Source organism: Sciurus carolinensis, chromosome 2, assembly GCF_902686445.1.
Source record: "Sciurus carolinensis chromosome 2, mSciCar1.2, whole genome shotgun sequence".
NCBI lineage: Eukaryota > Metazoa > Chordata > Mammalia > Rodentia > Sciuridae > Sciurus > Sciurus carolinensis.
This window is the reverse complement of record NC_062214.1, coordinates 110,037,860-110,064,387: the sequence shown is the minus strand read 5'-3', so window position 1 is coordinate 110,064,387 and position 26,528 is coordinate 110,037,860. Positions and strand designations below refer to the sequence as shown.

Below are 26,528 nucleotides of genomic sequence, written 5' to 3'. Positions count from 1 at the left end.
ACTAAATGTTTTATTTTTTAAGTGACTGCACAAGGTTTTTTCGGAGTCACTGTGTATTAGAGAAATATTATTTGTTTTCTTAGAAACTTCAGTAAAACAACAAACAATACAAATAATTGGATGGCAGGAGACTCTCATAATAAAGACCTTAGCTCTTTTCTGAGTGCTTTATACCCTTTCCTTGTTAAGAATGAGAACTATTTTATTTTCTCCAATGATTAGCTTGGACATATTTTAGAAGTGATTCCTGTGTTCTTCATTCACAAGACTTTGAATTATGTTATGTACCTTACTTGGACTTATTCAGACAACATATGAAGAGCATTTTTTTTTTTTTATGGTACTAGGGATTTAACAGGAATGCTTTACCACTGAGCGACACCCCCAGCACCGCTCCCACTCCCTCCCTTTTCAATGGTAACTGCTGCAGTGGGGTAAATCTTAGCTCCAGGAGAAGTTAAGCCTGGACACATGTATTTGCTTCACTGAGTACAAATTTGATGGCTGCTTTATCAACCTGCTGGTATAGCAGAATATTTGTGGAGTAATCTTAGGGTTGGATAAAAATGCCCTTCTCTTTTTCTAAAAAACAGTAATTCTCCATTTACTGTAAGGATTTCTATATGTTCATGGCATCAGACTATTTTGACAATATCTTTCTTAGGCATGATTTGATTTAGCCATGGTTCAGTACCTGAATATTACTCTTATCAACTGGTTCTTAATACTCTTAATAACTGATGTTTTCAACTGAATGCAGTTGGACACATTTTCTTTTTCATCACATTTCTTTTTTTTTTTTTTTTTTTTCCATCACATTTCTTGAACATGATCCAAGGTAAAGGGGGTGATGATGAGGAAGGGCCCGGAAAGGGAAAGAAATTGAATTAGGAAGAATCCGACAGATCCCCTTACACAAGGAAGGCCGGCACTGACAAGCACCTCGCTTTTTGCTGAGGTTGGTTTTGGACTTGGAATCCTCCTTGCTCAGCCTCCTGAGCTGCTGGGATTACAGGCAAACACCATCATGCCTGGTTTAGTCTTAATTTCTTAACCTATGGTATAGAAAGGCAGGTAGATAAAGAGATCAACTCTTTATCCTAAGAAGCTAAATGCTGTAAATCCATGCTCTTTGCTCAAATTTTCTTGTATCTTTTCTTATACAGTCTCTATATTTACATTTCTGTGCCTGATAGAATTTTGATTCATCATGGATAATCTGTCATCAGAAGAGATTCAACTAAGGGCTCACCAGGTTACTGATGAGGTAAATATTTTACTTAGAATCAATAACTGATGCCATTTCAGTTTCACAGTGGAGGGGTAAGAGGGTTTTCTTAGTGGTTGTTTTGGATTCTTCCCTTTCCCTTACATTAAAGAATGTCTTTACCCCATAGGGCCATTACCAGCTTCTTTTTTCCCCAACCCACTGAAAAACTACATAGGTGAAAACAGTTTGTATGACTTTTTTTTTCTTTTTTTTAAGGTAAATCATTTCCTAACAGAAATGATTCTTCTGGAAAGAATTCTGGACTTTGATTTTTAATTTTTAATTTTAATTATAATTTTTAGTACCAAGGATTGATTGAACCCAGTGTGCTTAACCATTGAGCCACATCCCCAGCTTTTTTTTTTTTAATTTTTTTTATTATGAAACAAGATCTTACTAGGTTGTTTACAGTCTCAGTAAGTTGCTGAGGCTGACTTTGAATCTGAGCAATCCTCCTGCCTCAGCCTCCCAAGCTGCTGGGATTACAGGCATGTGCCACTGCACCTGGCTAGACTTTGATTTTTGTATAACAATTTCCAGATATCTGTGTAATATACTTTGATTTCTACCTAGATTAAAATTTTATGAATCCTGTTAACTCTACATTTCTCTTAAGGAGTATCTGGTAGGAAGAAAATTAGTAAAAGTATGGTGGCCAACATTCTTTGTTTTATTATGAAGGGATGGGTGGCAGTTTTTAAATATAGAGTAGCATCATGAATATGACCTGTGGTGAGATTTTTTCTATGTATTTTGCATAATTTGAAATACTAAAATCTGCATTTTTTTTCCTAGTCTCTGGAAAGTACAAGAAGAATCCTGGGTTTGGCTATTGAGGTAAGCAGTGTTTAATCATCAAGTTAAGTATAGAAGTTTATAGGAGGGATCTTAGTAGCACTAACTAGAATTGGTGTTAAAGGGTATCATATCAATACACTTCATTATTTGAAACCAGCAACTGCTGAAATTGTCAAACCGTGCACTAATGGGCCTTTTCTGCTTTTCCCTTTGACAGTATTGGGAATATGACAGGGAAGATGAATTCACCATGAGTTTGTGACCCAATTATTTTGGTGGTTAATATGTTAAAGTCTATTGATTAAGACTGCTAGTTCTGTCTATAGCTCTGATCTTCTGAGAACTTGGGTTTCTAAATGATTCTTTCTTGCTCTTTGTCAGTTCTTGTAGGTTTTGTTACTGTTATTTTGGGTTTGTTTTGTTGTACTATCAGCTCCCCCTCCCCCTTCTTTTAGTCTCAGGATGCAGGAATCAAGACCATCACTATGCTGGATGAACAAGGGGGTAAGTTGAAGTCATTGGCAGAAACTTTTAATTTGACTTACTATGCTAAAAAACCCTGTCAAATTACCCACTTATAATTTCAGTTTTGGGAATGTCTTCTTTTTGTAAGATAAGAGTGATATTTTTACTTATTTTCTTCTAATTTGAATTATATCATGTTCATAGCTGGTTTAGAGTGAGATAGCAGTTCCTAACTGTATACCAAGTAGGTGTTAGTTGGATGTGGTTTATGTATGCATTGGTTATATATACCTTAGATATTATGATACTCTTGCCTCATCTTCAGAAATCAAGTCCTAAAACAGGTCTAAATTCTGATAAGCTTAGAAGCATTCAATTTGAGCTGGTCTTAGGTAATCTGGTCTAATTTTTATTAGTCTTATAACAACCCTCAGGTTTTGAGCCTGTTAAGTGATGCTGGGAATCTGGTCTGGGCAAAGTTACAGTTGGTTTTAAGAGTTTTCCTCTGAACAGGTTTCTTTAGAACAATTTTTTTCCACAATAAAAGGCCAGGTACCTCAGGATCCAGGATGTGAAAGATTATTTTCAAGTTAATAATTTATAATAACTTCTAACTTTGATCTTTTCACTGTTGTGAGTTATTGGTAGTTTGGGGTTGAATTTACTACTCTATAATTCTGGTTAACACTGAATGCAACACAAAACTTAATACTTACAACTCATTCTTAGAACAACTAAACCGAATAGAAGAAGGCATGGATCAAATAAATAAAGACATGAGAGAGGCAGAGAAGACTTTAACAGAACTCAACAAGTGCTGTGGCCTTTGTGTCTGCCCATGTAATAGGTGAGTTGATAAATCAACTTTTGAAAATGTATAAATGAGAGTATACCTGCCCTCCACCCCTCAAATAAAGTCGGAAGTATGACTGGGTCTGTGTTAGTCAGCTTCGTGTCACTATGACCAAAATACCTTACCAGAAAAACTTAGAGGAGGAAAAGTTTCATTTGGCTCATGGTTTCAGAGGTTTAGTCCATAGTGGGCTGACTCCATTGCTGTGGGCCCAAGGTGAGGCAGTTCATGGGGAAAAGCATGGTAGAGGAACACTGCTCACCTCCTGGTGGCTGGGAAACAGAGAGAGTGGGGAAGGGACCTCAGGGAAGATGAACCCTTTCAGGGCTAGCCCCCAGTGACCTATCTTCTCTGGCCACACCCCATCTACCCGTAGTTACCATCCAGTTAGTTCATTCAAACTTGGATGGATGGATTAGGTCATTGCTCTCATAATCCAGTCATTTTACCTCTGAACTTCCTGCATTCACACAGGAGCTTTTGTGGGACACTTCATATTCAAACTATAACAGGGCCTAAATGAGGAACTTTGTTGTAGACAAACTTAAGATATTTCTCTTTCAAGCAGATAAAACTTTTCATGTAAGTAGGCATGTTCATGGAAAGCATGACTTAATTTGACTAATCCTGGTATCCATTTTCAAATCGTACACAAAAAGATTGAAGAATATATATATATATATACACCAGGATGATACAGAACAGGGTAAAATTAATGTCTTTTTCCTTTCAGACAAGGAGGGTTAACAAAACACAAATTCTGTAGTAGGCACATGAGAAATGGCCAAGGGAGTAAGGAGTTGGATCCTGTTTTCAAAAGACTTATCATGTGACTGAATATATGAGAAAGAAAAGTAGAAAATATATAAATCTGGTATGAGATCATGTGGTATCTACTAAGGCTAGGAATATAGAACTGATAATGGTTAGGTTAGAGAACATCTTATAGAAGAGATAGGACAGGAGTTGGATTTTGAGTAACTAGAAGGATTTGGCTGAACATGGAGGGAAGAAGGTACTGGGGATGTAGCTCATGGGAGACCCAGGGTTTGATTCCCAGCACCAAAACAAAACACCAAACAAAACAAAACATGGAGTGAGAAGGAGGGCATTTCCTGTGGAAAGTATAAAGTAAGCAACAGTAAGAAAGAGATAAGAAGTAGAAAATAAGATTTAAGTACATAGTAGATGAATTTGTATGCCAAACTATGAGCTTGGTAGATCAAAGTTTATGACTGCACACTAGAAGACCAGTTAAAAACCTTTTATTAGGACTGGATTAGAGCTCAGTGGTAGAGCTCTTGCCTAGCCTGTGTGAGGCACTGGGTTTGATTCCTAGCACCACATATAAATAAAATAAAGGTCCATTGACAACTAAAAAAAAAAAAAAAAATTTAAAAAAACCTCTTTTATTACTGAGATCTGTAAAATAAGACGTTAACCATAAGATTAGAGAGGAAACTGTGAATCAAAGAATTTATTTTAAATCAACTATTGCTTACTAAGAGGGAAGAATCAAAAAGACACTAAAGATTTGAAGTCTCTAGTAAACAAGGAGATGAAAAGTCTGTAACCCATTTGTGTACAATGTGTGAGATTATGCTTGATAGAAGGAATTCATTCTTTTGGGATAACATTGTGAATATTACATTGTCTACTTACCCCTGGGTAAACCAAATTTCATGTGTTGGTGAACATTGTATGTATTCAGACTAAGATGAAGTTTGGACTGAGGCAGTTAACCATTCTTTTCCCTTCTGTTGAAGGAACTCTTCTTTCTTCTTTTTTTTTTTTTAAGATCTTTATTTTTTAAAATATTTTTAATTGTCGATGAACCTTTATTTTATTTATTTGTGTATATATGGTGCTGAGAATTGAACCCAGTGTCTCACACATGCTTGGCAAGTGCTGTACCACCAAGCCACAACCCCAGCCCCTCTTCTTTATTCTTAAAAAGCAATTAACAAAACAACTTTGAATTACACTCTTAGTTGAAATGACAGTGTCTAGAGGTTAAATGATATATTGCTGCAAATATTTGTTTTTAAGGAGTTTCATAAACATTAGTAGTTCCATTTGATTGTCTCAATTGATATGGTAAACCAAGAATGGCAACAAGGTTTACAAATTCTTCAGCATTTTTACTACTCAAGAGTTAGAAATGGAGGAGCTTATGTTATTGTTTCATAATTTCAGGTAAATGTTTTCATGTGACAGCATTTCTACTAGATAGGATAGATTTAAGTTGCATGCTGTCTTGTTTTAGTTGTAGTTTTGATCATGAGAAGTTAAGATTTCACAGTGTTCTTCCTAGCCTTCTCCGTTGACTTCTTTTTTTTGGTACCAGGGATTGAACTCAGGGGTACTCAACCACTGAGCTCCATCCCTAGCCCTGTTTTGTTTTTTGTTCAGAGACAGGGTCTCACTGAGTTGCTTAGTGTCTAACTTTTGCTGAGGCTGGCTTTGAACTGGTGGTCCTCCTGTCTCAGCCTCCTGAGTTGCTGGGATTATAGGCATGTGCCACCATACCCAGCTTAGGCTTCCTATTTCAACACAAGTCTGTTGACATGTTTCAACCTTGGTTTACCTCTTTGAAAGTCCACATTTAATAAGTATGACTTATCAGTCAGGGTTTAGCAGGTTACTTTAAGCAAACACGTTTTAAGTGCACAGATTATGTGACTCAAACTCTCAACTATGTTTGCACACTTGTGCCTTTCTCCTGTGTTCCTTATACCCTCTTGGAAGAGTGAGGAGGGAGGAAGATTAATTTCCTTGAGATCAGATGTTAGAAGAGCAAAGAAGAAGAGGTCCTCTCTAGAGTCTAGAGCAAGATCAGCTTTAAGTCATGGATTAAGAGAAGGGCAGTGAATCCTAAATGACCAAAGGTCATAAAAAATGGAAGTGGAGATGTAGAAGTATTTATTATATTTTTCTTTGTATCACAGCCAAGCATAGGCAAGCTTTTCTTGACACAGGTGAGAAGAAGGGTAGAGTACCCTAGGAATCCTCAGCCTCTAACCTTAGCAGAACCCTTTCTCAGTGGATTCAGAACAAGGAGTTTCTATTACCGAATAGTTGTTCCCTGAAGAGGAAAAAGTAGTATCCCAGTTTAAAGATGTCTGATTTTAATAGCCTTTCTTGGCTGGGCATGTTGGTGCCTACCTGTAATTAATCCCTTTTGTTTGGGAAGCTGAAGCAGGAGGATCCCAGTTGCCTAATTGCTGGGCGATTTAGCAAGACCCTGTCTCATAATAAATAAATAAATAAATAAGGCTGAGGATATAGTTTAGTAGTAGAGTGCCCTGGGTTCAGTTCCCAGGACTAGAAAAAAATTATATATTTATATATATATAGCCTTTTTTCCATTTCCTTTTTATACATTGAGACTGTGGCTGCTGTGATATCCCTTGTTCTCGATTCTGTCTCCCATCATTCCTGCCATGTCTTGATCTTTCTAATCTTATCTGATAATCTGTTTCAGTTGGGCTCAGTGTATAAACAGTCATAACATGAACTTCCTCTTTTTATAATGCTAGTATTCTGATAACACTAACAACTGGTAGTTACTACAGCTCAGGTCCACATTGTCTCTGTCAGTTTCTCATTTTGGATTGACACACAGTAATTGTTAAGGTCTACAATCATATCTGCTATTCAGACATCTAAAAACCTCTGAAAGTCAGGGGCTTTGTTTTTGTTTTTCTTTTCCATAATGGTGCCACAACTCATTAGGCTACAAAATACACACTGAAGCCAGGCATGGTGGCACGCACCTGTAATCCCAGTAACTTGGAAGGCTAAGGCAGGAAGATCACAATTTTGAAGCTAGACTGTAACTTGGTGAGATACTCTCTCAAAATAAAATATAAAAAGGACCAGGGATGTAGCTCAGTAGAAGTATGTTCCTGGGTTTGTGGACCCTTAGTACTGTAAAATAAATAAATAAGTAAATACATACATACATACATACATATAATTTTTAAAAAGGAAGTAGTGCACACTTATAATCCTATTCACTTAGGAGGCTAAGGCAGAAGGATCACAAGTTCAAGGTCAGCTTCAGCAACTTGGTGAGACCCTGTCTTAAAATAAAAGGACTGGGATGTAGCTCAGTGGTAAAGCACCCCTGGTTCAATCCCAGTTCTTCACCGAAAAAAAACAAGGGTGTGGGAAGGCTGAGAATGTTTAAAAAAAGGTAACCTAAACTGAAGCTATGGAAAGTTTTTAGCACTCTTTATAGTGAATAAATGTTGTTCCTCCAGTGATGACATTACTAACAAGCATAGATGCATACAATACAGTTATGTATTGACTGTTTCCAATTTACAGTAGTATTTTTTTCCTCTGAAAAAGTTAAGTAAACAATGAGGTACTGTCATGGAATTCTATGCTACATTGCTTGACTTTTGAGAAGAAAAGAATGAACCTTTTTGTTATTGATGTTTGTTGGTGTATTGCTGAATAAAAGCTGTCTTCTGTAGATTTGTTCTTTCAGATGTTTTTGTTCAAAAGGATAATTGGAGCTAGGTCAGCAAATATTTTTATATAAGATATGGAAAAATAGTTTTACTTAGAGGAACTTGGAATTAGAAGCAAAGTATTTTGTTGTCATTGTTTTTGTTTTTTCCAGTGCTGGGGATTGAACTCAGGGCTTCATGTAAGCTTGATAGGTGTTCTTAACACTGAGCTACATCCCCATGCCCATGTGGAAATTATAACTACAGATAATTTTTCCTAAGGAACTATTAGAATTTAATAATGAACTATGAGGATTAGACTTTAAAATCTCAGATAAATGACATTAAACATTTTGATTCTAAAAGCACAGTATAGATTCTTTTAAAAACCCCACATTTTAATTTTTGTTTTTTTCTATACATATTGTTTTTTTTTCCTCCTAATCTTCTATTCATTCCCTAATATGTGTATATACATTCCCCTCCACCCCTCATACTAGTGATTGAACCCCAAGAACACTTCACCATGGAAGTGTATATCCTCAGTCCTTATTTTTTAACCTAACTTAATTAATTAATTTTTTTTTTTTTTTTTTTTTTTTTTGTGGTGCTGGGAATTGAACACACAGGGCCTTGTGCATGCAAAGCAAGCACTCCCAACTGAGCTGTATCCCCGGCCCTATTTTTTTTTTATTTTGAGACAGGGTTTTGTTAATGTTTTGAGGCTGGCTTCAAACTTGTGATCCTCCCGCCTTAGCCTCCAAATTAATCCTATATTTTTTGTACTAACTGATAAGTTGTAATTTTAATTAATAAGAGTTTAAAAAAAGGCAGACCTGGGAAATCAAAGAGTAGTAAGCTGCTTGATGTCTCAGTTTAATAATTCTTAGGCAAGGTATTTTTCTGTCTTAACTTGATTCTCTTACAATGTACTTAAACTATCACCTAACATAATGGCACCTACTTTGAAGACAATGGTATTTCTGGACCAATTGCTAGAGAAGTTCAGAATTGGTATGATAGGTTTTCTGTTTTAATCTTAGGTCACATTAAGGTTAAAAATTCAGCTTGGAGTGATTAAAATAAATAATTAATTAAATTGCATTCAACGAGTTATTCCTCTGTCCTATTCACTGGAGATAACAAATATCAATAAGGCATACCTGTGGTCTTGCCCATTTTATTTATCATTACTGTTTTTTTATGCTATGCCTTACATGATATCTGATACATAATAGATGCTCGGTAAATACTTGTGGATTGAATGACCTTGAGCAACTTGTTAGACTATAAAAAGATTTTTAAAAATTACATTGCAGGGCTGGGGATATAGCTCAGTTGGTAGAGTGCCTGCCTTGCAAGCACAAGACCCTGGGTTCAATCCCCAGCACCGCCAAACAAAACAAAACAAAACAAAAAAATTACATTGCAAATAAAATACATAACAAATAATTTAAAAACATTAATAATCTCTAAGGAATAAGCAAGCAAGTTTCACATATCACCATTAGTATTTGCTTTCTCTCAGGAAAAGGTATTATCATCCTAATAACATTCTGAGGAAAAATGAAGTGTGCTACGTTTTAAAATAGTTTTCTTGTTTTTCTTTTTATCTAGATTCTCAGATGTTGGTTGTTTCTCTGAAACCAGGCAGGAATTTGAATTCATTATGTTTTTAAAACTCTAAATCTGCTTCTGTTCTGTTTGACTGGCATTTACTATTTTCTGTATTTCAGTTCTCTCACCTAATCTTTTCCTTTCTAACCTGCTTACTAAAAATGAAGATTTAACATCAGAAGCCGGGCTCAGTAACTTTAAGATGCAGTCTTATGGCGCAGTTTGGGCTGCTAACCTGCTACTTAAAGGTGATGCTTCAAATGGCTTTTCTGTGCATGTGCATGATTTTGTGAATGTTGGAGACTGTCTTAAAAAGTATGCTGTGGTGTGTAATGTAAGGTGAATTGTTCTTGATGGGTGCTACCTGACAAAAGATGGACTTGACAAAAAGATCTTTTAATAACTCCCTTTGACTAATGGCTCCAAAAACTAAGTTTTTGCTAACTTTAATATATCCAAAATAAAATACTCCCAAAGTGTTCTAAGATTAAATAGGTTGATCTTTGTAGAGAGCGGCTGCAGTCTAGTTCTTAATCAAAGGTAAGGGAATTGAGGCTAAATGCATCTCTTTACTTCATAGGACTTTGATTTCAGCATCCTGTCTTCACTAAATTTCGTTACTCCTTTCTGGTTCCTGAATCAGGATTTCTTCCGTTCAAGTTTTGTTTCTAATGATTTGGATTCCCCCTGATTTAGGCTACTACCAAATCAAGGAATTCTCAGGAATTAATTGCTAATATAGTCATCTTAAATCCTATTTGGAATAAGGTGGGATATAAATTTTAAATGTTACCATGTATAGTGTCTTCTTTTTTAAAATATTTTTTGTTGTAGATGGACATGATACCTTTATTTCATTTATTTTTATTTGGTGCTGAGGATCAAACCCAGTGTCTCACACATGCTAGAGAAGCACTTTGCCACTGAGCTATAGTCCCAGCCCGTGTCTTCTTTTTTTTTGTAAGAATTTCCCTTCTTTAACATGTTCTAATTTGTCCCGTAATTTCTATTATGTCTTGTATTAGCTTACTATGATTTTATGTTGAATTAATACAGAGCTTAATTTTTCATGGGAGTTAATCCTTTAATCAGTTTACTATATGTTTTCATGTATTGATTCCTCCTTAATTTTGGATGTTTATAAAAATTATGAAGACAATGATTAAATGCCTAAAAAACAAGCATGTGATTCCTACCCTTTGTTTCTTGCCTTTTTCTTTTTTCCTGTAGCTTGATCATCCAAACACATACTCACTTCCTCATGTTACAATTGGTACTATTTGATCCTTTTCTCCTCAATATGAAAGAATAATAGGTAATATTTAGCCTTTTTTTTTTTTTTTTTGCTATTTTTGTTGACAACCAGAATTAGAAAAAGAAAGCGTTAACATTTTTGTGCTCGTATCTTGATAGTTACTGTATTTTCTGCTTTCATAGCAGCTTCCTAAATGAAGGGATATTTCAGATCCTTTTTTCAAACTTGCTATTCTTAAATGAGACATTTAAATGAAAGAAAAAGTGATAAAGGTTATTAGTGTCCAAAGAAGTGACAAATCAAGTGTAAATCTAATTTAGCAAAGTTCTTTTTTGGTTTTTGGTACCAGTGTTTGAACCCAGGAGTACTTTACTTCTGAGCCACATTCCCAGCCCTTTTTAAAATATTTAGAGACTGGGTCTCAATCAGTTGCTTAGGGCCTTACTAAATTGCTGAGGCTGGCTTTGAACCTGCAATGCTCCTGCCTCAGCCTCCTGAGTCACTGGGATTACAGGTGTGGCGCCAGATAGCCCGGCTCCAAACTAAGTTCTTAATCTCATTAAAATTTATTACATAGCTGGGCTCAGTGGCACATGCCTGTAAATCCCAGCAATTTGGAAAGCTGAGGCAGGATGATCACAAGTTTGAGACTAGCCTGGGTAACTTAGTGAGATCCTCTTTCAAAATTGAAAATAAAAACATCTGGGGATGTGGCTCAGTGGTAGAGTACCCTTGGATTCAATCCCTAGTACCACACACACAAAGAGTTTATCACAAAGTTGATTAAGTATTTTATCATCATGAAGGCTAATTTCTTCACGGAAGGGGCTGCAAATCTTAGTTTGCAAAAGAATTCTATTACAGGTCAGAACCATTCTTTCTTAGTGTGTACTAAAATAACCTAGATGTTTTTTATATAAGCCTATTCCAACTTTATTCAGCTAGCTGTAGACTTCAGAGTTAGGGTGTATTGGGCCGAAAAGTAAACATGCTAGTTGTTAATCTGTGGAGTTGCAGTCATGAACTATTAACTCACAGTCCAGTTGAAGTTGAAACCTGGGTAGAACAGTAGCCCATAATTTCTGTCCCAATCTAGTCTTCTTTCTGTGCTGAGAGTTCAAAACATAGTATCTCATTAGTCACCTTGAATTCACAGTCTGACATCCTAATAAAAGTCCCATTTATTTTACCTCAATAATACTTCTAGTTATTGGACTGGAAGTATAGCTCAATGGTAGAGTTCTTGCTAGCATGGGAGATGCCCTGGGTTCAGTCCATAGTACCACATAAAACAAACGAAAAACTTATTAGTTTTCTGTTAAACTATTATATTGATATTCTATGTACTATTATTCTGCTCTGGGACTTACTATTAACAAGAATATGTGTAAACTGGTTCACTAACTGACAGTTATATGAAAAATATTCATTAAAAATTGTGTATCCCACCTTATTCCAGCAAAGATTTAATATGATTGATTAATAACATATTAATAAAATAGCATAAGTAGGAAATATGAGAACTTAAAGTGGAACTAAGAAAGGCACTTTCAGGGTTGGATTGGGTTCAGCAGTAGAGCACTCGCCTACCACTGGGGACGCTGGGTTCAATCCCAGCACCACATATAAGTGAATTGGAATGGAAGTGTTGTATCTATCTAAACTAAAAAAACATATTTTTAAAAAAGGTACTTTCAGTGTTCATAAATTGTATCTTTGCAGTGCTTTGTAGAAAAAGGTAGTACCCTTTCTGTCAAATTATAAGGTCTAAAATCCAATTCTAGGTTTGCCAGAAATTAATCCTGCACATGCCTATTAAGGAAGGAGCCATTTTTCCATAGAATTTCTTCTCTGCTTTTGTAAACTTTGCAATTGTGAGACTTCCTCATTGTGAATAAATCAGATATTAGTATTATAGGAATATACTGCTTTATTTTTTGTTTTCTAGAAAAGTAAAAACTATAATTGAGTAAAGTTTGTATATAGCCAGATTGTGAAAGTTTTGTGTCACTTTTTTGAATAGTCATTTAAAAGCCAACTTTCCTATCTTTTACTTGATAATTGCCCCAGTTTGAGTAGTATATCCCATGGTAAAATTTGGTGAATGACTAATTTGGCTATCAATTTGACCTAAAGCATATGCTTTTATTTTTAAGAGTCCTAGACTTAGGATTTTTTTTTTTTTAACAAGAAGGAAAGGTAAACTCCTAAATTAAAAAAACCCTCAATTTGTAACTGGCATCAGTGTGGCAAGGTGGTTATTTATCAAATGATTGTCCAATTTGGAAATAACCTGTGCCTGCCTTTATGGCATTTTGTTTTGTTTTTTAAAATTTTTTGAAATTTTCATGCAAAATAAAAGTACATAAAACCTGATCAGCCAGAACTACTCTGGTCCAGTAAGAAGGAGCAAAGAACAGGGTCAGATTATTGCCTACTCAGTGGACTTACTTTGTCATCCCTCTTCAACATCTGAGATGCCTCCAAGCAACCTCTTAGGGCATCTAGAACACTTTCCTAAGGATTTTTTTTTTCTCCTAGTATCCATTAATCTCTTTTCTGGGAAGTGCTACGACTGAGGAATCTGAAAAATCAAATAATTGCATTTTGCTACTTGCTAACAGCTTAGCAGATTTAATAGTAGTAGTATTTGGACCTTTTAAAAATTATTTAATGGTAGTGGGTTTATTACGTTAATCTTTATCTTATCTTATATTACCGTGGAACATAGTATAGATAATCTAGATTTAGCTGTTTGCAGCTTTTCTGCTAAAGATATTAGGGTCATCTTTAAGGTAACTAGCACTAATAATCAACAACCCTTCCTCTCCTGCTGTTTGGTATGTTTCTGTACTCCTGATTCTCATTTAGGACGAAGAACTTTGAGTCTGGTAAGGCCTATAAGGCAACATGGGGGAGATGGTGGAGACAATTCACCTAGCAATGTAGGATACTAAGCACCAGGCCGAGTAACAAATGGTCAGCCTCAGCAACCAACTACAGGATCAGCCAGTGGTGGATACATTAAAACGGTATGCCAGCTCTTCCTGATATTTGTATACCTTTCCTAATGAATGACTCACTTAGGAGATTGGGTGTAGTTGTACAGGAACCCTAATGCTCCAAACAGAAATAATATTCTTTCCACTTTAAAAATGCATTTAAAAATCTGTCTTCTGACAAAATGTTTGACTGTGGTTGTTGTTCATGGATGATGGGATTCATTTCTCTATATTTTTCAGTACTTTCCAAATTACTGAAGTAGACATTTACTTCACAAATAGGATAAGTAACATCTAGAATGTAACATCTAGAGCAGGGGTTGGCTAGATTCCTGTAAAGATATCTATAAAGGACTGGATTGTCAGTAAATATTTCAGACTTTTCAGTCTGTGTTGCAATTACTCAGCTCTGTCAGAGAAAGCAAGCAGAGGAAAATACATAAACAAATGAGCATGCTGTGTTTAAATAAACTTTATTTAAAAAATAAGGTACCAGGCCATATTTTGACCTTCATCCACAGTTTCCAGTTTTTTCTTTTCTTTTCTTTTTAATTTTTTGGACACCGGGGATTGAACTCAGGGGCATCACCACTGAGCCACACCCCCAGCCCTGTTTTGTATTTTATTTAGAGACAGGGTCTCACTGAGTTGCTTAGTGCCTCACCGTTGGTGAGACTCTCTTTCAACTCAGGATCCTCCTGTCTTGGCCTCCCGTGCCGCTGGGATTACAGGCCTGTGCTACCACGCCCAGCTTCCAGTCAGTTTCAAAGCAGTGGTTCTTAATGGAATCTTAATAGAATCACCTGAGGGTTTGTTAAAACATAGATTGATGTGATACGGTAGCATGCATGCCTGTCCCAGCTACTCAGGAGGCTAAGGCAAGAGGATCACTTGAGCCCAACACAGAAGGTCAAGGCCAGCCTGGGGAACATAGCAATATGATCCTGTTGGGGGTAGGGGGAAAATAAAACAAAAGCACAGATTGCTGGGCTCCAAATATAGTTTTTGATTCATTAAATCTGTAAGCGTGTGAGAATTAATATATACTTGTGTTTAACAGGTACCTGGGTGATACTGGGAATCACACTTTGAGAAATGTTGTTCTAGAGATGTGTCTTAATCTCTTATGTGGCTTTAAGGCACTTCTGTTTTTCTCCCAAGGATAGTAACCTATATTCCCTTGGATCTAATGCTTGCTGAGCATAATATTAATTACTCATCATTTTTTTAAATCATTTTTTTTGATTACTCATTTTTATGAAAACTAAATCCAGATTTAGTTCATTGCAACTGAACAAAAAATATTAAATTAACTCTCCTTTTGTGATAGTATAACTAATGATGCCAGAGAAGATGAGATGGAAGAGAACCTGACTCAAGTGGGCAGTATCCTAGGAAATCTAAAGAACATGGCCCTGGACATGGGCAATGAAATTGAGGCTCAGAATCGACAAATAGACCGAATCACAGAAAAGGTAAAAGCCTTTCCTGGCCATAACAAATGAAACATGTAGTTTGGTAATTGTTTTGGTAAAGGACATCTGTGTTAGATACTTTGGGGGAAAATAATAGATTAAGATCTGATCCTTATAGGATTTTACAGTTTTAATGAGGTGGCAATTCTAACACATCAAAAACAAAGGTCAAATCCTATCTTGCTCATGGCATTTGGTTCATTTTGAAACCACAGCCTTGGGATAAAATTGTTTTACTTAAACCTTCACACATAAAGCTTAGACTCTATTCTAACCTTTGAGTATGTTTCCCTTCTCCCATAAATATTGCTTTTATTTTATGAACTTATAGCATATAGTCATATGAGTAAAGGAAAATTGTGATCCTTTTTTTTTTTTTAACATTATGATATATAAAAGATACTGAAAGAGAAAATGTTTTCAGTATTTGGGTGTCAAATCTAAAAGCCATACTTGATTAACATTCCAGTGTACTTTAGAGGTTGGCCACTATTTAAGCTTGGCTGTCTGTTGAATTTCTCTTTCTTTTTTGGTGCTGAGGATCAAATCCCAGGGCCTTGTACCATGGTAGGCAACTGCTGTAACAGTGAGCCATATTCCCAGCCTAGTGGATTTTTTTAAGCAAATAATGGTTCATAAGATACTTTTAATACTATTGTCTGGATTTAGGGTATGTATTACCCATGATTTTAATTTAAGTGTTGCTGTGGTGGTAATACATCTGTTCCAAAGATCTTTTTCAGTTTCTGTAGCTTAGACCTAGAGTAACCCCACTGAGATGTGATTCAGAGAGCATTCTTATCATATTTCATTGCATCACAAATGCTGTCAAAGGGGCTGGGGAGATAGCTCAGTCGGTAGAGTGCTTGCCTTGTAAGCACAAGGCCCTGGGTTCGATCCCCAGCACCCCCCCCCCCAAAAAAAATAAACAAATAAAATGCTGTCAAAGATCTGGGCACAATGGTACTTGCCTGTAGTCCCAGCTACTTGGGAGGTTGAGGCAGGAGAGGAGGATCACTTGTGCCTGGGAATTTGAGGCCAACCTGGGCAACATAGTGAGACCCTGTCTCAAAAAAGAAGAAACTGCCATTGATTGTAAGATGCATCCTAGTTTCAGACATGTTGAACAATGAAAAAATATGTAATAGAATTGATGAAATACTAGCAAGTTATTCTGTGCATTAGGGTTTTTCCAGATGAATTTTATATTTTGTCACTTCTTACCTAAAATGAGTTTTGTAATGTGACTTAGTGTTTCTTGAGTTTTATCAGTATGTTGATTACTCCAAGTGTACAAAATTTAACTTTTCTTTGGGTCCTGGGAATTGAACCTAGGGACTTGCACTTGCAAAGCATGTGCTCTACTCCTGAACAACATACCCAGCCTAAAATTAACTTTTATTAGAGTGGCTTACATTGTGAACTAATGCTCATGTCTTTTTCTTTTTTTCAGGCTGACACCAACAAAGATCGTATTGACAATGCCAATGTCAGAGCAAAGAAACTCATTGACAGCTAAAGCTACTGCTGTACTTCTCTCTCATTTATTCACTTCTTCAGTTCCTCCTCCTAAATCATTACCTTTTCAGAGTTTGATATTTTGGTTCTGTACTCTTCTAATCTGGAGATAATGTGGAAGAAGGGCCAGAAGAATAACAGCCTACCTGATATTTTATTCCTGTTTGAGGGTAGGCTGTTGCTCATCCTTCCCTCTAGGATTTTCTTTCTCAGTTCATACTCTTAGATTGGTTTTCATACATCACACATAGTGTTTTCATCCTTTGTGTTTACTTGTGCAGTTTCTTTTGTTTTCAAGATTTTGAAGCATTGCCAAAGACGGCCATGAAGAAGAGAGCTGTAGAGGTTTTTTTTTTTTTGTTTGGCTTTGGTTTTGTGGTGGGTGAAAAACAAGAAATGAGAAGTCATCATTTCAGTAAGAACCTGCAGGCCACAAACAAGTTGAATAGCCACAGTAAAGATCTAGTTGGGTTTAGTTTTTGCCAGTTAAGGCTAATGCTTAGTTTTGGAGCTTTTATATACAGTATTTTTGTCAGACATCACTGTTTTTGCAACCTCTGCTCCAAAAAGTATAATGAATTTTAGTTAAAGTGAGCTCAATTTCTGAACTCTTAGTGATTCACACACACACACACACACACACACACACACACACACACAGATTCTGTGATCTCATTTCATATTGCACATTCAGGAAAACTTTGTAAATGAGTGGCTTTTTATTTTCATATTATTAATAGTATCATTGTCCCATTACAGGCCTATTAATCTCATAAATTTATCATTAGTCTTCGAAGAAAAAAATATGTAAATATATATGTGTAATATGAGAGTTTCTCTCAAAAGCAGGGCTTAAATTTTTTGTGGAAGTTTGATAAAGTATATCATGTGAACTCAGATTTACCTCAATGCTAAGAATTATGTTTAGATAGGAAAAAGGAAATTTATGTTGATCTCAGGTGAAAAAATAGGTTGCTTTGAGTTTTATATAGCTTTAGACAGTTATTAAAAGTTAGAATTTATTCTGTCTTACTAAAAGTGATTTGGAAAATTATATTTGGTTTAATTATTAATGATTGCACTTGTCATTCTTTTAACTTTGTGTATTGAACTATGTCCAGAATCAAGTTGATGTAAATCCTGAACAGTGTTAATCTAATTGGATTTGTCACCATTACTTAAAAACTAGCCTCTACACACTTCAAACCTATGGATATGGATAGGTTAGCCATTGCTTGATTCTTCTAATTAAACTTTGTAACTAACTAATGGTATTGTTCTTTAAGCTAGGTAACATGTTTCTATGACTGTTATTTTGGGGGCAGTAATTTCATCAGCTGCTATCTAACAAATTGAATAAAGCAAAGGTCCATAAGTCAAGAAGCACTCCAATGGAAAGCCGCTGTTAGCTCTTTTCCAATTTCTATTAGAAATATTAACAGAACTTTCCTTTCTGTGATGCATTTATTTTAATCATTATTAGTCTCATTCACTTGCACTCACATATACCAGTGACTGAAAGGATGATGTTTCTGAGTAAGAAAACCCACTACTGGAGAAGCCACAACTAACATAGGAACTTTCAAAGGGTGGAAAGGGAAATATTTAAATAAAGCAAGGCTCAATTAGGCCCTCTGTCATAGAAATGCTCCATGTCAGAAAGAGTAGTTTACCAGGTGAAGGTAAATGTGTAAAGTAAGGTGTAAATCAGTGGAGATTGTACTATACTAAGTGCCCTTCTCCTAAAAGCACTTAAACATTTTTTTTTTTTTTAAACACTGTTGGCTGAAGGAAATAATTTGAAGGATACCACTATACTGCCCTCATAGTATAATTGGTTAGAAGTGCCTGTTAAGGCACCAGATTGTCTGGATTTACACTTTAGCTCTTGCTGGCTTTGGTGACTATAAGCCTGTTTCTGTGCCTTAGTTTCCTTTTCTGAATATGGAGAGTAATGATTCCTACCTCATAAAATTGCAATGCCTAGAGTTGTAATGCCTTTAAAGCCCTTACAATAGTGCTTAGCAAATGTAGGAACTTAATAAATGATTGCTGCTATTTTCTCTAGAGTGGAGCTCTTTTTGGTCAAGGATCCATTTGTGAATTTGATGACAGAAAACACAGCCCCTCTCCCTAGAGAGGTAGACACATGAATGTGAATCATGCAGATCCTGAAAACCCATTCATGGATCCCAGGTTACAAACTTTTCCACAGCTTCTGCTACTGAGAAAGGTGAGAAGTAGAGTCCTAGAAATTAGGCCCATTATGAATTAGAAATGGAAGCTATTGGCTTAAAGAGTTTTCTGGTTTTCTTTTATAATGCTGTCTGGAAACTTTCTTCCATTACTTTTTGCAGTACTGGGGATTGAACCCAGGGCCTTGGTGCTTGGAGGCAAGCATTCTACCAACCAAGCTGTATCCCCAGCTCAACTTTTTTCCATTACTTTTGGGAAGTACTAACAAGTGGTTAAAACAAGCTGTGGAGTATGACCACCTGAGTCCAAATTTTGATTAAATTATTTACTAGTTATGTGACCCTAAACATAATACTAATTTGTAATTATATAGGGAAAAAAAAAAAAACAGTATCCCCTACTGAATTTAATTTTTTTTAAACAGTAAGCTCCTTCAAGTTTCCAATCTTATAATGACAGATTTTTATCCTCTACCACTGGGCTTATTTTTCTTTCGTCCTTTGTTTCCATGTTTGAACTGTAGATCTTTCTTTCCACATCACATATGGATTAATCTGTTAAACATTTACATCCCAGACATATTATACTCAGGTGCACTTAGAATTAACTTCTAATTCACAGGGTGCAGTAGCGCATGCCTGTAAGTCCAACTACTCAGAAGGCTAAAAGGAGGGTTGTAAGTTTAGGGCTATCTTCAGCAATGTAGTGAGACCCTTAACAACTTAGGGAGACCCTGTCTCAAAATAAAAAATAAAATAGGACTGGGATATTGCTTAGTGGTAGAGTATTTTTGGGTTCAATCCTCAGTGCTTTAAAAAAAAAAAAAAAGTTGTTTTCTTTAGTTTACTTACTTGCTAAAATTCTAGATTATCCCAGTTTATTACTAATCGGGTATCCATCTATCCATCCATCCATCTATCTGAGATATATATATATAACTCAGATTGATATTCAAATGCCTTATCCACTAGTTATTTTTTATCTTTTTAATGGCAGCCTATTCCTGAACAAATTAAATTTTAGTTTTATGCCTTGTAGATAAAACAAATGGCATGATTCATTAATTGCTTACTCTGTCGTGGGTACTATACTATGTGCTTTTATGTGTCTTGTAATGCACATGAGAATTAGGATATTGCCCATATTTACAGATGAGAGTAAATTGCTCAAAAAGCTAAGAAATGATAGCCTTTTATGGATTCAAACTTGAATTAGAAATTTTTGACTCCAGGGTCCATGATCTTACTCAATAGACTACTGACTTCCAAACAAGGCTCTAAAAACTATTAAGTGATTTAAGGCTGGTAGCCAAGCTAGAATCAGGATCTTTGACTATAAATCAGACTACTTTGTTAGCTCATATTTTAGTCTAAATCTTGCTCACTATTAACTCTGGGCATATTACTTTATATATCCTCTGACCTCAAGTGGTTTAGTTTAGCAAGAAAGATAAATATAGAATGTGAGAAATGCTATAATAGCAGATGGGGGAACAGTTAATAAGACTTAGAGAAGAGGCTCAGACATAGGGAAGAAGGAGCATGATAAGGGCATTCCTGACAGAGTGAACAACATAAAGGTAGGAGAGAGAAAATGCACAATGAGTTTAAGGAGCAGAATGATCTGATTGGAAAGGCAAATTAGAGTGAAGAGAAGGTATCTGAAAAATTGTGAAGGGTGGTTGTCACTGATTCTTACAGGGGTGGAGAAGGCTAATCATTAAATGGGTACATTTAAGTTGTTAAATATAAAGTATTTAGAGAAACGTTAATAATTCAATGAATCAAAGATTAATAAACATTAAAGTTTAGGAAAAAAGACTCCTCAATTGATACTGATAAACTTGGCAACCCCTATCCCTCCACAAACAGAAAGAGAAAATAACATATGGGAAATAGAGAATATCCAGACCAAATTTAAGGTTAAGGTCAGAGACACTGCCTCATAAATAGTAAGCTCTTGTGATTTCTTGCCTTTAAGCAAGTTTTAACCATTACTGAAAACTGCCTATTTATCCATGACTAAGATAAAACTTGAGAAAATGACCAAAATAGTAGTTTTCCAAATGTTCATGTCATTGGCAATCTGAGATCTATCACCTTTATAACCTTTATGTTCTCTATTTTTTAAAATATTTTTTAGATGTTGATAGACCTTTATATTATTCATTTATTCATATGTGGGGCTGAGGATCGAACCCCATGCCTCACACGTGCTAGGCAAGCACTCTACCACTGAGCCACAACCCCAGCCTCTCATGTTCTCTTAATAAACATGATTCCAGTATCCCAAAATGTTACTTATCAATCACATAAAGGCATTTCACTACTTATGAAACCTGAACAAGAACATGAAACATTTCTACCTAATTAATTTACTTTCAGAGTGGCCCTTTACATGTTAGAGCTGCCTTCTTCCTTTAAAGGATTAAACTTGCTTCCAAAGTTCATTAAAAATTCTTTTATTTAGTATATTCTCTCATTCAGAGAATAAACTTGATAAACATAACTTGTTTTAAAATACCGTAGCAATTTTTTTAAGGTAATTTGATTAGTAGAGTTATAAATACAAAAAGGGGGAAGATTACAGAAAAAAGACATAATTTTTAACAAAGCTTCAGGAAAATCTTGATTATTGAAATCATATAAGTGTTGCATATACATTTTTAGCTCTTCAGAGCCCTCAACCAATAAGGCACGTGCAATAGTAAAGGATTTGCTATTGCAGCCTTGGGGAACATCTCTTAGTGTTGTGTTGGTGCTTCTCTAACAAAGCACACTTTAATCAAGACAGTTATAAACTTATGTGCATCCTAACTTCTAAGTATAGACAACTTTAGGATGCACTTATGTGCATCCTAAATTCTAAGTATAGACAGCTAAACTTACGGACTAGAATAAAACAATAAATCCTTAAAGTAACCATAGCAACTCAAATATGAATTTGATAAAAATATAAAGTATTTACACATAGGTGGAATGACAAGTGACTTTTATGGAAGCTCACACTTTGAAACTAAACATAATCTCAAGCTGTGGTGTGGAGCTATTCTGTTACCAGGCAGCACCCCCTCACCATATAAATAGCAACTAGCTACTGGTTTCTTAAAGCCAAACTAATGGTGGTTTTGAAGATCAGCATTGTCCATTGCCCTATCCATGTCTCAAAATGGAAGACTCTTCCTGTCTCCTGACTCCTTTTTCTTTTAGCTTGTTTGAGATAGCCCTGAAAAGGAAAAAAGATCATTGAGTGAAACATAATCTCCTGGAGTGTCATCTCCTTACTGCAGATATCCTTTGACAACAACAGGAGTCTTTGCTTCAGCCAGATTCCAACAATTCCATGTCATTGTCCAGTAAGGTTCCCATGGTCCTGGAGAACATCATGCAAACTTCTTCTTGGTGGCTGTGAACCTCTCCATGTACTAAAAATCATGAAAGAATAATATATATGTGGTATTTTGGCATGAGCAAATATAAGCTTATCTGTTATTTAAGTTTTTACATGGATTTGGCCCATTTCCTATAAAGCCTACCTAATTTAAAGCACATAGTTTAAATTTTTTTTTGTATTTTAATAGAAAACATCAGAAGATGATTTACAATAAGCTGTCTATAAAGAAAGCTATCTTGGCACAATATCATGTGGCCAGTTCTTAGAACCACCCCGAAGATGGGGAAGAACAAAATATTCATGTGGGTTACCTCAGCATTCTCTGGGGGAGTAACTAGAAATGCAGAAGTATGCTACAATGCAAATAAATACCTTATCATAGCCTTCCAGTTCTCGAAGTTTCTTTATTTCAAAAAGATTGCCTTCCACAGCAAGCAGACAGATCTGAGAATCGCTGAGGATACTCTGTGGAAGCATGCTGAGCTCAAGACAGTTCTCTTCCAGGCGAAGAACTTTAAGGCGAGGACAGCAAGATATCTTTACTGAGATCTGAGATATCTATTGAGCAACAAAACAATAAAAGGAAAAAGCATAAGCCCTCTAATGGTCCTTTTTACTACATTACAAAAACAAAAACCTTGACTATTTGTCCTAGTTCTTTCTTTTACCGCCTCCATTTTCTCACTGCCTACTCACTACAGAAGCCTCTGTTACAGACCTTCTGTTACTAGTCCTCCACTTTAAAAATAAAATGCTTTTTTGAGTTACCAATGGCTTTTGGAAACAAAAATTTCTGATAATAAAAGTACTCCATGTTCACTAGAGAAAATTTTGAGAGTTAAACAAGTTTAAAGAAAAAGTTTACTTGTAATGTGCCCCATGGTAATATAACTACCATTTTGGTACATTTACTGCCAACCTTTTATGTGTACAAATATACACTACTTCACTGCCAAAGCCAAGAATCTTTCATTCTCATTATTGCATTTGACTGCTCAACTTCTTGTACATAAGTAAGTACATGGTTTTTCTTCCCATCTTTTGATTACTTCTAATTTTTGGCTTCCCTTGCTCCTTTTGGACATTTTCAAACAGCCATCCCTAATACTTCAAATTTCATATTCTCTCTCAACTTTCTCCTAGAAAGTTCATTCTTGAAGTCATCACTTATAACCTCAAAATTTGTGTCTACATTCATATTTACTCATCTCTATGCTACTTTTGTTTCCAGCTTTCAGCAGAACATGTAGTTAGATGATTCACCATAATCCACTCAGCATGTCCACTCAATTGCACCACTATTCCTTTAGGCTCTCAAGCTCAATACCAAACAATTGTCTTTGATTCATTCACTGTTAAGTCCATCAAGTACTGAAAGTCACCAAATTTCTTATTTTCGCAATACTGAAGTTTGAACCCAGGGTCTCACCCATGCTAGGCAAGTGCTCTACCACTGAGCTACATTCCCAGCCTGTCACCAAATTCTATTGATTACGGTATTCTACGGTATTTCAGGCCATCACCTGGAATCTTATTAGAAATGCCAGTTCTTCTATCTCATCCCATACTTCCTTAATCAGAAACACTAAGGATGAAGGCCCAGTGATCTCATTAAACAAGCTCCCCAGGTTACTATAATGCATATTAAAGTCAGTGTGTCTAAGATATTATCTAAGGCATCAGCAGAGGTCAATGGGCAGCAAGTCCTCAACGAATACCTGTAGCTTAACTGACTCATTTTCCCCCCCATAATCTCAAGGAAAACATGAAATCAGTTTCCTCAAAGACTGATTCATAATATCAACTACAATATAGAATTGGAATAACCAAGTGATTAGGAACCTACTATATTGGACTACAGATGTAGAAGCACAGATGCCAGAAAGCTAAAGGCCACCCAATCTCAGTGTTTAATGTTTTAGTACTTGTGCCTATGGTTAGGACAAAGATTTCTTCCCCAGACATAAATGTTAGCCAAAATGCTTCCAAAGTAATGGATACAAATTTCTAACATAAAACTGTTCAATAATAAAATGGGCTATCCCCAGAAAGCCTACCATTTAAGGTTTTCAGCAAAAGTACAATACACACTTAACAAAGATGTTAAAAACAAACTGAACCTCTGATGTCCAACTCAATCTTGAGTTTATACCTCACCCCCACACTATATCTCTGGCATAGCTCCTCACTAAATGGCTATAGGGGTATACTTGAAGAATATTCAAAGAACTCTTAAGATTTGTGGGACTTTCAGTAGCTTTATTCTTTTCTTCTTTTTGGTACTGTGGATTGAATCCAGGGCCCCATATATACTAAAAGCATTTCTGCCACTGAGCTACGTCCTGACCACCACCATCCCTCTGTTTCAAAAAAATCTTATTTTGAGATAGATAAGGTCTCGCTAAGTTGCCCAAAATAGTGGCAAATTTGTGATCCTCCTGCCTCAGCATCCTGAGTTGCTGGGATTATAGGGATATGCCACCACATCAGGCTAGTAGTTTAACTTTTGAAATTATCCTTACCCTGTTACCTAGTACACACTCCCCAAAACACCTATACAGCAAACGTTCCCACTAATTCCATGGCACTTTGGGCTTTGAAACTGGTTAAGTTTATAGAATACATCTCTCTTCTAGCCTTTAATAGTTAACTCGATGATTACAGTTTAGTGACCAACAGTTTATTAGGAGATCATAAACCCAAATATATGCTAGAAAAAAACCCTTAAGTTCTAGACCTGGTTCTGGTTGAGATTGAGTTCGATGACCTGCAGCTCCCCCACGATGTCAGGTATACTCCGAATCTGGTTCTTAGAGAGATCTACCACATCCAGGTGCCGTAGGCTACAAAGTTGGGGTGGTAGTGCTCCTAGTTGGTTCCCAGAAAGGCTCAGGGTCTTGAGGGCAGAAAGTTGCCCAAAGGTAGATGGCAGCTCTCTCAGATGATTGTTGTTTAGGCTTAGAGTCTCTAGTTTCTTTAGGTTGCATAACTCATCAGGTAGAACAGCTAGCAAAGAAAAAAAAAAATGTAAAAACCTGAATCTGATAGAGCTGAAAAAACACCTTTGATGAAGATTATAAAGACTCTGTCAGTCTGCTTCACTTCTTGTTAATACATATAAAATTCCCACCTGCACCACTTTTAGGTATTACATTTTTATTAACAGTCTTCAGAAGGTGAGTGCGCCATCAAAATGCAGCACTTCTGTATGTAATGTGCTCCTTTTACAAAGTGGATAAGGCACAATTCGACAACAAATTTTGTGAGTTTTGGAAGAGCCTCCCTTTCCCATTCCATTCCCCCTTTCAAATTAGCTACTTTGCTTTACATCACATCCCAAAGATCAATCATCATATAACCCAAGAAACCTTGCAGTGGAGGTTGAAAGTTTCAAGGACTCTGACATTGTGCATCCTTGAGCCCTCTGAACAGTTTCATAATGATGACAAAAATCATAAGAGAAATCCACCCTTTTAAACTTCTGATCACTAATAAAAGCTTCCCAGGAGCAAAAGCCATACTTAGTTTGTTGTTGTTCAGGGAGAGGCTCTTCAGCAAAGTGAACTTCCCTATCAGCAGAGTCGGTAGGCTCTCTATCCTGTTGTTGGACAAGTCGATGGTCCTAAGGTTGCTCGTCAGTTTCTGCAACTCTGAGGGGAACTGGAGAAACGGTTCACAGCGTGGAGACGCCCTCACGGATTAACTTCTCCGCCCCTGCAGTCCCTCTCCCTGTAAATCCCCTGGTCTTAATGGTCCCACTCTCACCTCGGTCAGACCACGGTCCTTAAGCTGAAAGACACCAGTTTTCTGCGCCGTTTCTACATGAGCGCGGAGAGCACTGTTTCCCATCCTACCACCAAGACTCAGGTCCCTGCGGGAAGGAAGCGCAGCGATCAGCGACCAACCTAGGCACACAGTCACCCCCGTCAATCTCCCTTTGGGTCTCCGGCCCCAGCTGTCACCTCCAGCCGATCCTAGGATTCTGGGGGCCAGCCCGAGTGGCAAGGAAGAAAGAAAAACAGACCACTAAGTCCTGCTGCTTTTGCAGCTGTGCTAAGGCCAGGCGTTCCTGAGAGCCTCTGGAGGACCAGGGAGCCCCGGACTCGCCTCCTACAGCTCAGTAGAGAAAAGTCTCAGTAGGTGAAGACCAGACACCCGCGCTAGCCTGGGATGCGCTCCCAGGGCTTCCGCCCGGGCGGGAACGCCCTGTGATGTCATCGAGCCGC

At 36.6% G+C, this 26,528-nt stretch overlaps 2 protein-coding genes across 4 annotated transcripts in view; one reads left to right on the top strand and one right to left on the bottom strand.

Moving 5' to 3' along the window:
* The window catches only part of Snap23 (synaptosome associated protein 23), a 30,435-nt gene extending 12,649 nt beyond the window's left edge, over positions 1-17,786 (top strand). Inside the window, 9 exon segments of the mRNA XM_053743344.1 lie at positions 1,167-1,267; positions 2,066-2,107; positions 2,524-2,572; positions 3,263-3,380; positions 9,464-9,496; positions 13,590-13,632; positions 13,634-13,758; positions 15,051-15,195; positions 16,649-17,786. Coding sequence (XP_053599319.1) covers positions 1,211-1,267; positions 2,066-2,107; positions 2,524-2,572; positions 3,263-3,380; positions 9,464-9,496; positions 13,590-13,632; positions 13,634-13,758; positions 15,051-15,195; positions 16,649-16,714 — 678 coding nt within the window. The 5' untranslated portion in view covers positions 1,167-1,210 and the 3' untranslated portion in view covers positions 16,715-17,786.
* A 3,607-nt stretch (positions 17,787-21,393) lies between these two features.
* Lrrc57 (leucine rich repeat containing 57) lies at positions 21,394-26,507 on the bottom strand. Of its 3 annotated transcripts, none has more exons than XM_047538826.1 (6): positions 26,327-26,507; positions 26,068-26,173; positions 25,824-25,962; positions 25,040-25,308; positions 22,675-22,860; positions 21,394-22,333 (listed from the first exon to the last, which is right to left on the bottom strand). In XM_047538826.1, exons 2-6 carry the CDS (start codon positions 26,149-26,151, stop codon positions 22,292-22,294), a joined length of 720 nt encoding a protein of 239 aa, XP_047394782.1. In that variant the 5' UTR covers positions 26,152-26,173; positions 26,327-26,507; the 3' UTR covers positions 21,394-22,291. The 3 variants fall into 3 exon arrangements, with proteins under 3 accessions (XP_047394782.1, XP_047394783.1, XP_047394781.1); XM_047538827.1 differs by having other exon boundaries at positions 26,410-26,503; XM_047538825.1 differs by having other exon boundaries at positions 21,395-22,333; positions 26,265-26,507.
* Between the last annotated feature and the right edge of the window lie 21 nt (positions 26,508-26,528).

Coding starts and splice junctions, on each gene's coding strand:
- Lrrc57 (XM_047538826.1), bottom strand. CDS start 26,151: ATGGGAAACAGTGCTCTCCGCGCTCATGTAGAAACGGCGCAGAAAACT. Junction 22,861..25,039: donor TCAATCTCAACCAGAACCAG/GTCTAGAACTTA, acceptor GTTGCTCAATAG/ATATCTCAGATCTCAGTAAA. Junction 22,334..22,674: donor AACTGGAAGGCTATGATAAG/GTATTTATTTGC, acceptor CATGATTTTTAG/TACATGGAGAGGTTCACAGC.